General features: G+C 41.4%; 2 protein-coding genes and 2 long non-coding RNA genes across 10 annotated transcripts; 3 read left to right on the plus strand and 1 right to left on the minus strand.

Annotated features, from left to right (window-relative positions):
* The first annotated feature begins 6 nt into the window (after positions 1–6).
* On the plus strand, positions 7–4,404 carry LOC123510790 (tubulin-specific chaperone A-like). Of its 6 annotated transcripts, none has more exons than XM_045266169.1 (4): positions 7–51; positions 1,513–1,654; positions 2,186–2,310; positions 2,973–3,174. In XM_045266169.1, exons 2-4 carry the CDS (start codon positions 1,525–1,527, stop codon positions 3,048–3,050), a joined length of 333 nt encoding a protein of 110 aa, XP_045122104.1. In that variant the 5' UTR covers positions 7–51; positions 1,513–1,524; the 3' UTR covers positions 3,051–3,174. The 6 variants fall into 6 exon arrangements, with proteins under 6 accessions (XP_045122104.1, XP_045122103.1, XP_045122102.1 ...); XM_045266168.1 differs by having other exon boundaries at positions 8–47; XM_045266167.1 differs by lacking the exon at positions 7–51 and adding an exon at positions 65–163.
* LOC123510789 (programmed cell death protein 7-like) lies at positions 3,499–10,212 on the plus strand. Its single transcript, XM_045266163.1, has 7 exons — positions 3,499–4,110; positions 5,059–5,202; positions 6,260–6,481; positions 6,798–6,984; positions 7,283–7,393; positions 7,509–7,626; positions 9,852–10,212. The coding sequence occupies exons 1-7, from the start codon at positions 3,499–3,501 to the stop codon at positions 9,967–9,969; spliced, it is 1,512 nt and encodes a 503-aa protein (XP_045122098.1). The 3' UTR covers positions 9,970–10,212.
* On the plus strand, positions 8,092–8,681 carry LOC123510793. Its single transcript, XR_006676601.1, has 2 exons — positions 8,092–8,571; positions 8,648–8,681. It is a non-coding gene; the product is annotated as an uncharacterized LOC123510793 (long non-coding RNA).
* Positions 8,885–12,212, minus strand: LOC123510792. Of its 2 annotated transcripts, none has more exons than XR_006676600.1 (5): positions 12,062–12,212; positions 10,554–10,636; positions 9,845–9,955; positions 9,496–9,626; positions 8,885–9,350 (listed from the first exon to the last, which is right to left on the minus strand). It is a non-coding gene; the product is annotated as an uncharacterized LOC123510792 (long non-coding RNA). The 2 variants fall into 2 exon arrangements; XR_006676599.1 differs by having other exon boundaries at positions 9,845–9,997.
* Positions 12,213–14,291: the final 2,079 nt, after the last annotated feature.

The raw sequence follows: 14,291 nt of genomic DNA on the forward strand, positions 1-14,291 counted from the left end.
ATATCGAGATAGCAGGCAACTCGTTCTCTTGTCCCTTCCTTCCTGAGGTAGGCAAGTATCTCGTGTTTTTGTGTCCCTTTTTCACTAATTACAGAGAGTAGCACCTTCCCTCAGCTACAGATAATTGTTTTCACCTCCTTCCACCTTTGCAGTGAGCGGAAAGGTGTGAGAGTGGCCTGGTGAACAATTAACAGTGGATTGTGTAGCAGGAGTGGTGTGGGGCGGTAACTTTTTGAGTACAGGTATTTTTCTGTAGGTATTTCTCTGCAGGTACGGTCGATATTGGTTAATTAGGAGAGTTAAGGTGGTGTTTAGCCTGCCGGAAATAATTGGTAGCGATGGAGAAGCTTTTATTGACTTAAAGCTATTTTGTTTGCCATGATGATATGCATGATTCATTACTCATGGGTTTTGCTCATCAGAGGAATGTGGCAGTAGTGGCTCATGTATTGCGGTGCTATCAAACGGACATTTTTTACTTTTTATTGGCATCTAGCTGCTGGTACCGCTGACAAGGACCGCTCTTTCTATCTCACGCGGCCTCAACACATCAGAACGGTAACAGGTCCATCCGCCCCTGTGACGATGCGCCCCAAGTCCATTTGCCCCGTAAGTTGGTGCGCAATTACTAATAGGGAAGTCGATGCGCCCCAGTGCGCCCCACAACCAAGTCGTTGCGCCCCAACTCTAAAACGCAAATAAGTAAAGCCATCAGAACGTGCAGGATGAACTGTGACCGCAGGAGACGCCTTTTTTTTTTTTATATGTAAGAAGGGAAAAACTGGCCAAGGACAATTTAAAAAGGAAAAAGGCTTACTCAGTTGCCAGTCCCCGTGCAGGTCTTAGATAGTTAGCCCAAAAAAGTGATAAAATTCTTTAGATCTCCCTCTTAAATTGTCAAATCATAAGAAGTTGGAAATACAGAATCAGGCAGGGAATTCCAAAGTTTACTACAGAAAGGTATGAATGATTGGGAGTACTGCTAAACTCTTGCATTAGAGAGTTGGACAGAATAGGACATAATTTGTACATTGTGATCTATGAAGATTGGGTATCAGTGAGGGAATCCCTGTGAAAGCCAGGGCCACGCTGGTCAATTTAGACTGACCAGAGTATAAAATGAGGGAAGTAATTAGACAAAATTTTAGGTAAATATTTACAAGAAATCCTTCGTGTGTCAAATATGGTGATTTGTATCCTTAGACTTTTTTGAGGACGTGAAATTGGTCGATTTGGTGATGGTATCCCTAACCAACTGAACCAAAACAAACTTAACCAAAGTTAACCTAACGTAAACCTAATCTATCAATGTTTTTTAATGTGGTGGTGGTTTTGAAAAGCTTCAATATCAGTCAATAATAGCCGAGTGCATGAAAAAAAACTTCATGGACATGAAGTACAGTGAGTATACTACCACATCATGCAGTGTGTCATGCACTACTGACGATGACCGATAGGAAACATCAACAAAATTTTATTCCTACACATCTAAAAACCCTATCCGTCTGACAGCCAGTGAAAAACATGTCTGAGACCCGCCTGAAACAGCTCCGCATCAAGACCGGTGTGCTGAAAAGGTGCTGCAAGGAGCTCATCAGCTACCAGAAGGAAGCCGATCAGATACAGGAGAAGATCAAGAAAATGCAAGATGAAGGTAACAATTCATCACTTCTGCTGGCTTAACTGTTGGCTCCTCTTTAGTCTTAGAATACTACCTTGAGGATATTTTAGTAAGGTTTTTGTTTCTGTGTCACTTTTTAGTAAGGTTTTTTGTTATTCTTGTATTGATTACTCTTGCTGGTTAAGTTAACTGAAATATTTTTATGATAGTGTTTTCTGGTGTTCTTTCATTATCACTTCTGGATTTACCTTGCCATAATTTTTTAGGATATATTTACTCTCAGCCAGTTTCTTAATTATTGAAAACATGAAAATAGGATAAGAACAATATATCTTCAGAGTTTTTGGAACATGATTATTCTCAGCCAGCTTCCTGACCAGTAGGGGAAAAAAAATGGGGAAGAACAAAATAATATAAAAAAATTTTTTGGAAACATTCACTCTGCCAGGAAACCAGATATAAAATGGAAAATGAAATAAATAATCCCTCAATCAGTATCTTAGTCTTGTGAAAAAAATAAAGAAATTATAAGAGGAACTTCACAACATAAGCTAATTTTTCCAGGGCAAGACGTGTATTACATCAAGAAGCAGGACTTGTTGCTGCAGGAGACGCAGAATGTGATCCCAGACTGCCAGAAGCGCTTGAACTCTGCCTTCCAGGACCTGAAGACTCTGGTGGATGAGGATGTGAGTGACCAGTGTGTTCTCTCAATATTGTCTCGCTCTGCCTGCTGAGACTTGCATAGCGACAATGTTTTATTGTGACAGGCTTTGGGATTTGTCGTCTGTATAGTCATTCTGTATCTGTTCCTCTTAGTATTTAAAGTTCACTCTTACATTTTTCTCTCCTTTGGGTGTTGCTTTTACTTATTTAAAAAAAAAAACTTTGCATAGTAAAAGACACATTTTTAAATGTTTGGCATCATCTTTACTAACTTGAACAGGCTCTGGTGATAGTAATTGTGGTTTTCAAAGGTATTTCTTGTAATTGTAGTTGGAATTTAGCAAGTACTCTCCACTCTTAAAGAAAGTACACCAAATTATCCTTGAAAAGAGAACAAAGCAGTGAAGAACATGCCGAATCATCCCTGTGGCTTCTGAAAAAAGGTCTTTGAGAACAAATCAATAAGGAATACAGGCTTATACTTGATATACATACCCTCAAGAATCATCACATGTGTATTCTTCCATGGCAGAAACCACAAATCACTTAGGAATACAGACATATACATAACACACATACCCTCAAGAATCATCACATATAATTTTTGTCATAAAACACAAATCACTTAGGAATACAGGCTTATACTTGCCTTAAGAATGATCATATGTATATTCTTCCATGACAGAAATCGGTGGAGGAGTCTGAGGAATACCAGGCAGCGTCCACTTCCCTTCAGGACACCAGTAGCCACATCACCGCCTAGAGTCACCTCCACAGTGCTTACAAATACTCGTACATACATCGCATACACGAGAATATATTTTGTAGACCTTTATTTGAGCTAATGCTGACTTATGCTTTTGTGCTGTGAGGTGCAAAGAAGAAAACCTATTGGTGTTATTAACCTTATGTACTCAAGCTTGTGTTGTAGACTACTAAAAGTGTATGTGTGTGTATGAGTTTAGGGGGTCAGGAACAGTTCACGTTTCTCTGCAGTGCTACAAAATTGGCGTGGAAATATTGGACTGTTCAGTGGTAGATCATAAGACCGATGCAAGTGTGATAATTCGATGCCTTAAAAACCTCTCGAGTTTCTAATCTGAAGCTCCAGAAGGTGTTCTTTTGTGTTGCTCTGCTAGCACTAATCCACAACACTGCTGGAGGATCTGAGGGTGTAACTTTAAGTGACAACCTAAGTGTCCATTCCAACCATGTCACAAGAACCCAAGGGAGGCATGAGGGAATCACCACTGCTGCCCTCACAGCCTCTTGCGGGTCAGAGGGTCACTCATGGCCAGTTCCTGTACATTCCAGAGCAAGAGAGAAGTTTTGGATACAGCCAGCATAGCATTCCCCCTCCACACATTCATCCCACTGCCTCGCTTGGGAACAATTCAAGGCCTCATTCATTTCCCCCACGAGACCATAGCCTCCCACCACCTCATCTCCATGGTAACTCTCCTCCTATGTTTGCCAGACCTCCTCCCATGCCACCCAGGTTTTCCCAGCCTCCCCCAGCCATGTCTTGCCCACCAAACATTCCTTACCAAGCTTCATTCCAAAATCCTATGATGACACCTGGGGAATGCAATCCTTTGTGGCTCCAGCGCGGCCCCCCACCTGTCCTGCCATGCCCGCCGATGCAGGGTGACAAAGCGCCCCTCTCCGGCACCCACTCGGGAGTCTCCAAGGGGACTGTTTTCAGGGACAGCAAGGAACAGGAGGACGACTTGTGGCTGGAGGAGTTTGAGAAGAGAGTCAAGTCCTGCCCACCATCACCGCCATCACCTGCCGAGCCCAACACCGCCAAGAAGATTGTTAAGGTGACTAGTCGTTTTGTCGATACCTGTCTTGCATATTCCTATGTTCACTAATAAAGGTTTAGCGATCGGTAGATTTTGCCTGTGGTAGAGTGGTCAAAAACTGCCTGTAAGGTGTTGTGAAGTAGTTAATTAATGGGATTTGTTGTTATTTTGTCTTGAAATTAACAAAACGGCTAGTTCTTTTATCATTTCACTCATTGAAGCTCATATTATCAGCGCTGTCATTGTCACGTCACTCCTTCAAACATAGATATGGTTTGACAATTGGTTCTAATAAATCGTTGCACATTTGAAGCCTTCCTTGCTCTCTTTCCTGTCCTGTATGTGTGGGTGTAGTCTGGGTAGTGTGTGGATGTGACAAGTGGTGTGTTTGGGTGTAGATTGTGCTGGTGAGGTGTATTGATCCGACTCCTAGCTGTGCCTCAGAGGAAGACAAGAGCATGGCTGGTGATGGAGGTGGTGAGTAGCATGTCTGGCTTAGCATGGAATCCCTCACTCCTCTGTAGCTGGTGTAATATTCAGTAAAAAACTAACCTGTGATGAGAAATGCATGTGAAAAAAAGTGAAATTGGTTGAACTATTTTGACAGCATTGAAAAGTGTTAGAATAAGAAAACTAATGCAGACATATAGTTTTGCATCTTCACTCATGGTTCAAGTTTTCTCAGTGGTATGGTAGTCACCTTCAACACTATTTGGCAATCCAGGAGGTAGGAGGAATGGATTTGACTGGGGATAACAGGGATCCACCTTAGCTGTATCAGTATCAGATGAAATAATATAAGCAATTTTCCTTTCTTCATTATTTTTGTCTATCTCACACATATCACCCATTCTCCATTACATTTCCCATCAAGCAATACTAATCTTTCCTTTCTTGCCTCTCAGTCTCTCTCAGCTGGTAAAATCTTGCTTACAATCTTAAAATGTCACACTTCCCCACACTCAGCTGGCAGAGGTTCAGCGGCTAGTGGTGGAGTCCCAGTCACTGAGGGAGCAGCTGTGTGTTCTGGAGAAGGAGCTGACTCAGGTGATTGATTCAGCTGATGAAGAGGAGTGGAATCGTCTTGTGCAGCAGTCTGAAGGGGTCAAGGTATGGTGTGCTGTGATGATGCTGTTCTTTCACTATTTCTCCTTTTCCTGTACCTAGTTTCATGCTTTCTTAAGGCCCATCCACATGATGGGCAACTGTACGGCGGGCACTCTGATTTGCCCGGGATTCTCTCGCTTTGGAACAGTGTTACCAGATCAAACTGTCCAATTAACGTGGGCAGTAGGCACAGGCAGGCGAATGTATGACTTGAGTCATACGGCGGGCAACGGGCAGTCTGTGGAAGGCAACGTCGGCCAGTGGGGTGTTCGGTACGACGACATGGGGCGTAAAAATCGTAGCCAGACAGTTAGAACCAAACGCATAATTTATTGACAATAATAATGGCTATGTACAAGAAAAAGGACAGGAGAGAGAAAGAATGGTGCAAAAAAATGGTTGGAAAATAGAGCAACATTGGGAAGTCACGTGACACTTTTAAGTGTATCGATCTTCTTTCTTACTTCTTCTTCAGAGAAAGACCAACCACTGTTGTTCATGTGCTCTGCTATTTTCTACAGTGCTGTGGTCTTTCTGTCTCTATTTCTATGCTCCATAGTATTCACATTCCACAGACACGGTTCCTCTCTGTATAAATCTATTAAATGCCGGGTTGCTTCCCTTGTCCACTTTTCCATGCTGGATAGACATGAGTTCACTCCATCTACTCGACAATTGATACAGATACCAACGGAGGGCACGGTGTTGACTTGTAACATCGTGTATCTCGAGCCTATCCGTGCACGGGCACGGGTACTTCGATGGTTTGCCCGTGGTTTTCTCGTCTAAGACGTCATCTACACTTGTGACTGCCATCCACACACAAAATTGGTAACAATGTCTGCCCGCCATGTGGACGGGCCTTTAGTCTGTCTTTTGATGAAATATATTGTCTCCCTTTTCTTTGCTTACTGTAATTTAGGAACTGCTACCTTCAATTGGCCCTTTTTTTTTGTTGCCCTTCCCAGAGCCTCCCTTGCATAAAAAGATCCTGTAGTAGCTCTAGATCAGCTCTTCATTTCCTGTAAGAAGCTCCTCATCACTCACTCTCTCTCTCCAGGCAAGCCTTAATAAGATTCTGGACAAGTTTCAAGATCGAGAATTTGTTGAACACACAAAAATCTTGCTGAAGCAGAGAAGAGCCAAGAGGGACAGAGTCAAGAGGAGGAAGAAAGAAAGGCAACTAGAACAGGAAGAACTCAAAAGAAAGAGGGAAGAAGAGGAGGCCAAGATAGATGCCTGGAGAGCCAAACTGCAGCGGGAGGAAGACACCAAAAGGCGGGTGTGTGTCCTTGATCTTGTATTGGATGATGTATAGAAGGAAGAAGGATGATTGTGATAGATTAAATGAAAGAAAGAGTGGATTTCAAAAGGTTAGACAGGAAAGAGAGAGAGTGTGTGTTTTGATACATAGATAAAAGGAAGAAACATTTTGACGACCTGTGAATTTGTTAAAAGCTTTTTATTCCATAACATGACAAAATGGTGAAAAGATGCCATGACTTCTAGGAGGAAGCTGTGAAGCTTGAGGCTGACAGTTAAAAGCTTTTTATTTCCATAACATGACAAAATAGTGAAATTGAAGCCTTGACTTCTAGGAGGAAGCTGTGAAGCTTGAGGCTGACAGTGTGCTGGGGGAGGTACGACAGAAGCAGAGTGAGGGCCAGAGGATGCTGCAGCTGCTGGAGGCTCTGGCTGATCTGCGCTGCACCCGGGCCACTCAGGCAGCCTCTCAGGGGCGCCCCACAGATGCTGAGGCTGACCAACGCTTCACCACCACCACTGGTAAGATCAGTGATAGTGGTGGCTTCCAGTAATCTGCTTAACATTGGACGAGTCTCTTTTTTTTGTTTGATACTGTGAGACCGATTTAATCTGCTTAACATTGGATGATACTGTGAGACCGATTTAATCTGCTTAACATTGGATGATACTGTGAGACCGATTTAATCTGCTTAACATTGGACGAGTCTCTTTTTTTTGTTTGATACTGTGAGACCGAGTTAAAAAATCATTCACACAAAATATTGTCCGATTCTGTTTGTGTGTCTGACTTGAATTCTGACCAAACCTTGTTTTTCAGAAATGCTTAGCAAGATGGTAAAGGAGCAGCTGAAGGAGTATGAGCTGGAGGAGCAAACTCTGCGGGTCATGATGGAGGAGAGCGCCTCACACCGCTCTGCTGCTCTCTCAGGTGGGCCTTGCTTCACCCACACAGTGTTGATAGTACTTGTGATATAGGCATTGGTAGGGAGGGAGATTTCATTTCATACAATATGGAATGGAAGTAACACTTTTTATTTTTACAGCAAAAGGGGATGCCAACTTTGCAAGATACAAGGATGCCATCTGGAAATTACTCTTTGGCCCTTCAGCCACAGAGGATGAGGATGCTGGCCTCTCACTGGAAACTTTGGTTCTGAGAAGGTGAGGAAAGATGATGCATGCCAGGGCAGGATAGATGCATATATAGAGAGGGATGTGAAGGGACTGATAAAAGCATGGATAGGAGGTGAATGGGGGTGTAGATAAATTACTATGGCCTATCAATAGTGGTTCAAAGCTAATTGTTTCTCAAGCTATGAAGGGGGGAGGGGCAGATAGAGGTATGAGGGGGCAGGGGCAGAGAGGTAGGTATGAGGGGGCAGGGGCAGAGAGGTAAATAATGAGGGGGCAGGGGCAGAGGTATATGAGGGGGCAGGGCAGAGGTAAATATGAGGGGGCAGATAAAGGTAAATATGAGGGGCAGATAGAGGTTAACTGAGGGGAGGGGCAGATAGAGGTTAACTGAGGGGAGGGGCAGATAGAGGTTAACTGAGGGGAGGGGCAGATAGAGGGGGGGGAGGTGATTAATTTTGTGTTGGGGGAGATGATATTTGTGAGGGGGAGATAGAGGTGGGGGAGATGATTAATTTTGTGTTGGGGGAGATGTGATTTTTGTGTAATGTAACTTTGTGTAACTCTCTCTATGGAGAAGAAATTTTATCAAAGCTCTCCGGAATAGATAGACAAATTCTGCCTATCTCCTCCACATTGAAGGATTCTCCAGAGAAAATCAAATCGGAGCTCTCTGGGGAAAATAAATATAAATTCATACCTCAGATTCTCTCCAGATATGGAGAACAGATATGGAGAAAAATAAGTAAATTCACTGTCAGACACTCTGGACCAATTTATCTTTATTGTAATTTCCTACTCAGAAATCCTGGAATTTATTTTTATTGTAATTTCCTACCTCAGAATACCTGGAAGACACTGGAATTTCATACCCCAAAAGAAAATTTAACATACCTCAAATCATACCCCAAAAGAAAAAAAATCATACCCCAAAAGAAAAAAAAAACTTAACATACCTCACATCATACCCCAAAAGTACCTCACATCATACCCCAAAAGAAAAAAAAACCCAACAATTAACATACCTCACATCATACCCCTACCCCAAAAGAAAAAAAAAACCCAACAATTAACATACCTCAAAATTAAGATTCCTCAAAATAACATACCTGAAAAATAACATCAAGATAACATACCTATACCTGAAAAATTAACATGCCTCAAAATAAGAAAAATTGCCTCAAAATTAAAATGCCTCAAAATAACATACCTCAAAAATTACACGCCTCAAAATAAAATGAAATTTTTTTTTTTTAATACAAGGAATCTCATACAAAAACTTAAGGAATCTCATACCTTATTTTATTTTATAATTTCATACCTCAAAGACTCTCCGGAGAAAAATAAATACAGATTCAGATAAAAATTTATAAAAAAAAAAATGAAATGAAATCACAATGTCACTGAGGTAGGGAGTCTAGGACTTCTGAATTGGGAAGCTCATTACTTGCAACACTACAAGACCACAAGTCTGACACACTGAACACATCACGTACAGCAGGAAGTCTTGGGAGTGCAGCACTGGAGTCAGGCAGACAGGTGGTCTTGGGAGTGCAGCACTGGAGTCAGGAAGTCTTGGGAGTGCAGCACTGGAGTCAGGCAGACAAGAAGTCTTGGGAGTGCAGCACTGGAGTCAGGCAGACAGGGAAGTCTTGGGAGTGCAGCACTGGAGTCAGGCAGATATAGAGTCCTGGGAGAGCAGGAATTGGTGGTAGTGTTCCCAGCAGCACAGGGATTCACCAAGCACAAAACACCTGGCAAAGAAAGGTTGGGGGATATTCAAATTCATACTGCAGGCAGGCAAAATGTAAGTTTTTACCAAGGGACAAAACCATTTTTTTCACTGTCAAATTCCCATTTGTGCATACTCACATAAGCTACTCACTCAAGGCTACTTACTTAAGGCACAGCAGGAATGCACATGCTGGATGTCAATACAAATCCAGGATGAGGTCTGGACAGGCAGCAGTACTGGTCAAACGACAGTTGGTAATGGTGTTCTCACAAGCACAATTTATTTGCCACAAGACCTGGTCAAAGAAAGGATTTGGTCCAATTTACACTAAACTTTTATTCCAAGGGGAAATCTAAAATGAAAATGGTTGGTTTCTTCATTATCTCAAATTTGCCTGTATTAGCCATCTCAAATTCTTGCATGTGCATTAGTTAGATAGTTGAAGTGTATTTGTTTAGCAAAGAAAGGCAGACAAGGATTCAAGAAACAGTAAAGTAAAAAGTTTACCCTTACTTTCCAGGCAAGAATGGGACCAGTACCTCGTGGAGCAGCAACATCCTCTTGCCTCTGCTGTGCCCTTGTCCTGGGTGTTGCCGCCAGAACACCCTCCCTCCTCCTGGGCAGCTTTCAAGAGATAATTAGATGCCTCTTGCCTCCCCAGGACTTCTTTAAAACATCCCATATACAAAGACTGATCATTAATACAAGCCATTAAGATAAACTGCAAGCCATGACTAATCTCGTCTCATCTTAACCTATGAGCAAGACTATCACAGGAAGCAGAATTCAGATTACAGTAAATATCAGATTACTAGTTTCAAAGCTCACTCCCATATAGGATTAATACTTGAACCACTAAGATAATAAACTGCAAGCCATAACTCCTCGTCTACTTTACCCGAGAACTAATGAGACTTCTACAGGAAGTAGCTCAGATTACAACTTGCAAAGCCATCAATCCAATGAAGGAGAATGAAAAAATCCATTAATGACAATGCAAACCCTCCCTATATTGTCAACTAAGTACATTTATTAGTACAAGTCATTAGATTACAACATCCAAATTCATCTCATGAATAGTAATACCAAGCCTCTAAGGAAGATTCAAGGCAAGTCTCCTTACAGACTTACACTAAATATTCATGCCATTCTCCACCATTAAGTGGGACATTAAATTATTTTGCTAATTATGAAAGTTTAGTAGTTCCGAGTCAACACCAACCTGTTAAGAAGCTGGGGTATTGGAATGGACACTAGTAGCAGTATACCCACCACAACCTTTAAGTCGTTAGTCCGTCCAGTGTTCTGTAAGAAAAATAATTGATTAATAATCTGCCTTTCCATGTTTCACTGCCCATCACCACAAACTATACAAGACTCGGGTATAATAAAATAAAACAGCTTAACGTGTTCACTTCACTTTAAAGACTCACTGACCATGCAAGGTGACGATGGTTTGGTCATTACGTCTGATACTGATGCATGGATCAGTGTCAAGGGTTTGAACTGCGTGGTATGAAGGTAGTTCCTAAAAACTGTACCATAAATTTGGATGAACACTTCCAGATGCCTTACACTACATTGCAATACAGCATTAGGTAAAGACAAACAGGAAAAAAACCTTCAAACCTTCACTGCGGTACTAAACAGTCCTACCACCTTTTACTGCGGTACTAAACAGTCCTACCACAAGCATATATTTAGCAATCTACACAGCCTAAATAAAGATTGAAGGTGGCTGTACAGCAATTAAAGATTTTCAGTGATTAGATAAGGAATTTACTTTCAAATGTATAATTATTCGGACGTAAAATCTTTGTCAGAATCATGGACACTTAAGACAATAACTCCTAAGTGCTCGTTGAAAATACCGGACACGAACCCCTGAACCTTTGACAATGCTCTTATATGAACGAGGTCAAGTAAGTAATTCAACGTACCGCAAGAATGAATGCATACTAAATACAAACAAGAGTGCCTATTGACAGCTTTATTAACCCCTTGTTAGAGTAGGGAGTACACAAGACAGTCACCACTCAGGGATCGAACAAGGAAACTTCCACTTGCCGGCCGGACATCCTAACCGCGAACAGCCCCGCCCAACCCCCAACTCCCCTTAACCACCAAAAGGCGAACCTGTGTAATGCTTAGCGCGTCTGTCCAGCAAACAATGTGTGGTCCAGATGGTGCCTGTCTTTAACGGTGAACTCACTATCACTCCTAAAGTAACAGTCTCGCATCCTGCATTCCCTTATTGCTTATACGCGTCAAGATCCTGGTTACAAAAATTCCCACTACTGCTGCACCTATTAAATCCTGTAGCCTAATCATCCACACGTACACTTTCACATGCTTCAAATGGCACAATTCTCAGTACTGGGACCTACTTTTACGAGTTCAGGGTATGATTAATTTTCTTCACATTAGCAAGGGTCCATGGAGATCAGAAGATTAATTTGGTCAGTCTTCACTATTTCAATCCCCGCCTAAGTTTAAGTTTCTGTAGCTGTATAAAATAGTCTAATAGTAAGCATAATGAATAGGAGTCATGTTATTGAAGAGGTGAATTCCAGAAAAAAGTAAAGAAACCTAGAAAGGCACTCCACACCACCACTACCCCATCCCACCAACGCCTGCCAAACAAAATCCATCATTCGCTATAAACTAAACAACCTAAACCTAATCTTCCCTTTTCTAGAGTACACCAAAGACCTCCACTTAAATTCTTACCTAAGGAGTTATTTTAAACACCGAGGCTTTCATCACGGGATAGCACGCTGAAGAAACGCAGAAAGGCTGGATTACACGCGATAACAGATGCGCCTCCTACTGCCGCTGACGAAGAAATAAGAGAAGAAAGACGACCTCCGCCCTCATCCTCTCCGGTTGTGAAAATTGATTCGTTTGGTTAATAGATTCGAAGCTTTGTTTGGTGACGTGGTGAAGTGTGCTGCTCCTCCTCTTCTTCTTTCTCTTCCTCCTCCTTCCTCTTCTTCCTTACGTAAGTTGAGAGAGACCTCGAAAACAATAAAGAAGTAATAAGTAAATAAGTTAGTAAATAAGTAGGAAGCAAGGAGGGAAACAAGGATAGAAAGAAGGAAGAAAGGAAGGCAGGAAGGAAAGAAGAAAAACAAAGATAAGAAATAAATCAGATTTGTTCTTTTTCCTTTTCAATATCATTCCTGCCCTTCTTTTTTCCTTCTTTATTTTTTTCCCTTTTACTCTTTTCTCTCTCTCTTCCTCTATATCAAAGCACTATCTAGTACTTCAATAGTTAAGACTACTATCACCATCATCACCACGATCACCACCACCACTACTGCAACTACTACTACTGCTACTACTACTACTACTACTAGGTACTACAACTACTACTACTACCACTACACCAACGACTTCTACCACCACCACCACTACTACTACTACTACTACTAACTACTATTACTATTACAACCATTCTTCATCTTTACTAACCTTCATTTCCTCCTCCTCCTTCATCACCTACTTAACCACCACCACCACCACCACCTCCTCCTCCTCCAGCTTCACATATTCCTCTCTTTCCATCACAACCTCTACCACCACCACCACCCTCCACATGACCCCGTCCTTCCCTGCCCCCCGTGTCAAAACGACCTAAGGAAGGCGGGCCACATTAGCTTAACAAAAGACAAACCGGAAGGAGGAGGAGGCTGAGCGACTCTCCTCCTCCTCCTCCTCCTCCTCCTCCTCCTTCTTCTCTTCCTCCTCCTCTTTCTTCCTCTTCCTCGCTTCCGTTCCGTTCTTTGCTTCGTTCCTCTTTACATTCCGTCTTCTCTCTCTCTCTCTCTCTCTCTCTCTCTCTCTCTCTCTCTCTCTCTCTCTCTCTCTCTCTCTCTCTCTATCGAGTGACGCATTAAAATATCAGTGTTTATCTTCAAGAGAGAGAGAGAGAGAGAGAGAGAGAGAGAGAGAGAGAGAATGAGGTCAAGCAAAATTCCTCAAAATTAATAAAATATATGTAAAAAATAAATAGATACGTCTCTCTCTCTCTCTCTCTCTCTCTCTCTCTCTCTCTCTCTAAGCTGTCGTTCTTTTTCAACTTGAATTATTTCCTGAACATTAACTTACAAAAAACGAAGTCTCAGTCTCTCTCTCTCTCTCTCTCTCTCTCTCTCTCTCTCTCTCTCTCTCTCTCTCTCTCTCTCGAATAAAAGTAGTAGTAGTAGTAGTAGTAGTAGTAGTAGTAAATGAGAAAAACAAAGAAAATAAGAGTAATTTTAATGATAAAAACACAGGAAAACAACAACAACAACATTAACAACAACAACAACAGGATCAACAAGAACAAGAACAACAAGAACAAGAACAAGAACAACAAGAAACCACTGATTGCTTGTTATTTCATTAGCTCCTGAATACAAACAAGGATACAGTGATGTAGATAAATGCATTATAATTACTCCTTGTTTATTGAGCTCTAGTCTCTCTCTGGACTATGTGCCCTGCTGTGTTAAAAGTCGATCAATATTAGAGGAAAAAAAAAAAAACTTATTAAAGATATTCATACTTGAGGAAAATAAAATATATTAACCTGTTCAATACTGAGACGCATTTTCACCTTGATTTTTAGGTATGATTAGATGATTTTATTTGCATTGGGAAGGGTTTATGGAGGTCAAAAGATTAATGGCTAAAGTCTTTGCTATTTTAATCCCAACACATGTTTCATTACTATTCTAATCCCAACATATGTTTCTGAAGCTGTATAAAATCACCAAAAATAGTAACCAGAATGAATATGAAAACCCGTCTTGGCACTGAAGAGATTAATAACTATCTAAGTGGTAGTAAACATTAATTACTTTAACTACCGTCACCACCACTACCATATACTAACAATAACAGCAATACTAATCACCATTATATACAAATAACCGTATAACTACAACAATATAATAGTATCACAGTATAATAGTGA

The sequence above is a fragment of the Portunus trituberculatus genome, chromosome 30, assembly GCF_017591435.1.
Source record: "Portunus trituberculatus isolate SZX2019 chromosome 30, ASM1759143v1, whole genome shotgun sequence".
In the NCBI taxonomy this organism is placed as follows: domain Eukaryota; kingdom Metazoa; phylum Arthropoda; class Malacostraca; order Decapoda; family Portunidae; genus Portunus; species Portunus trituberculatus.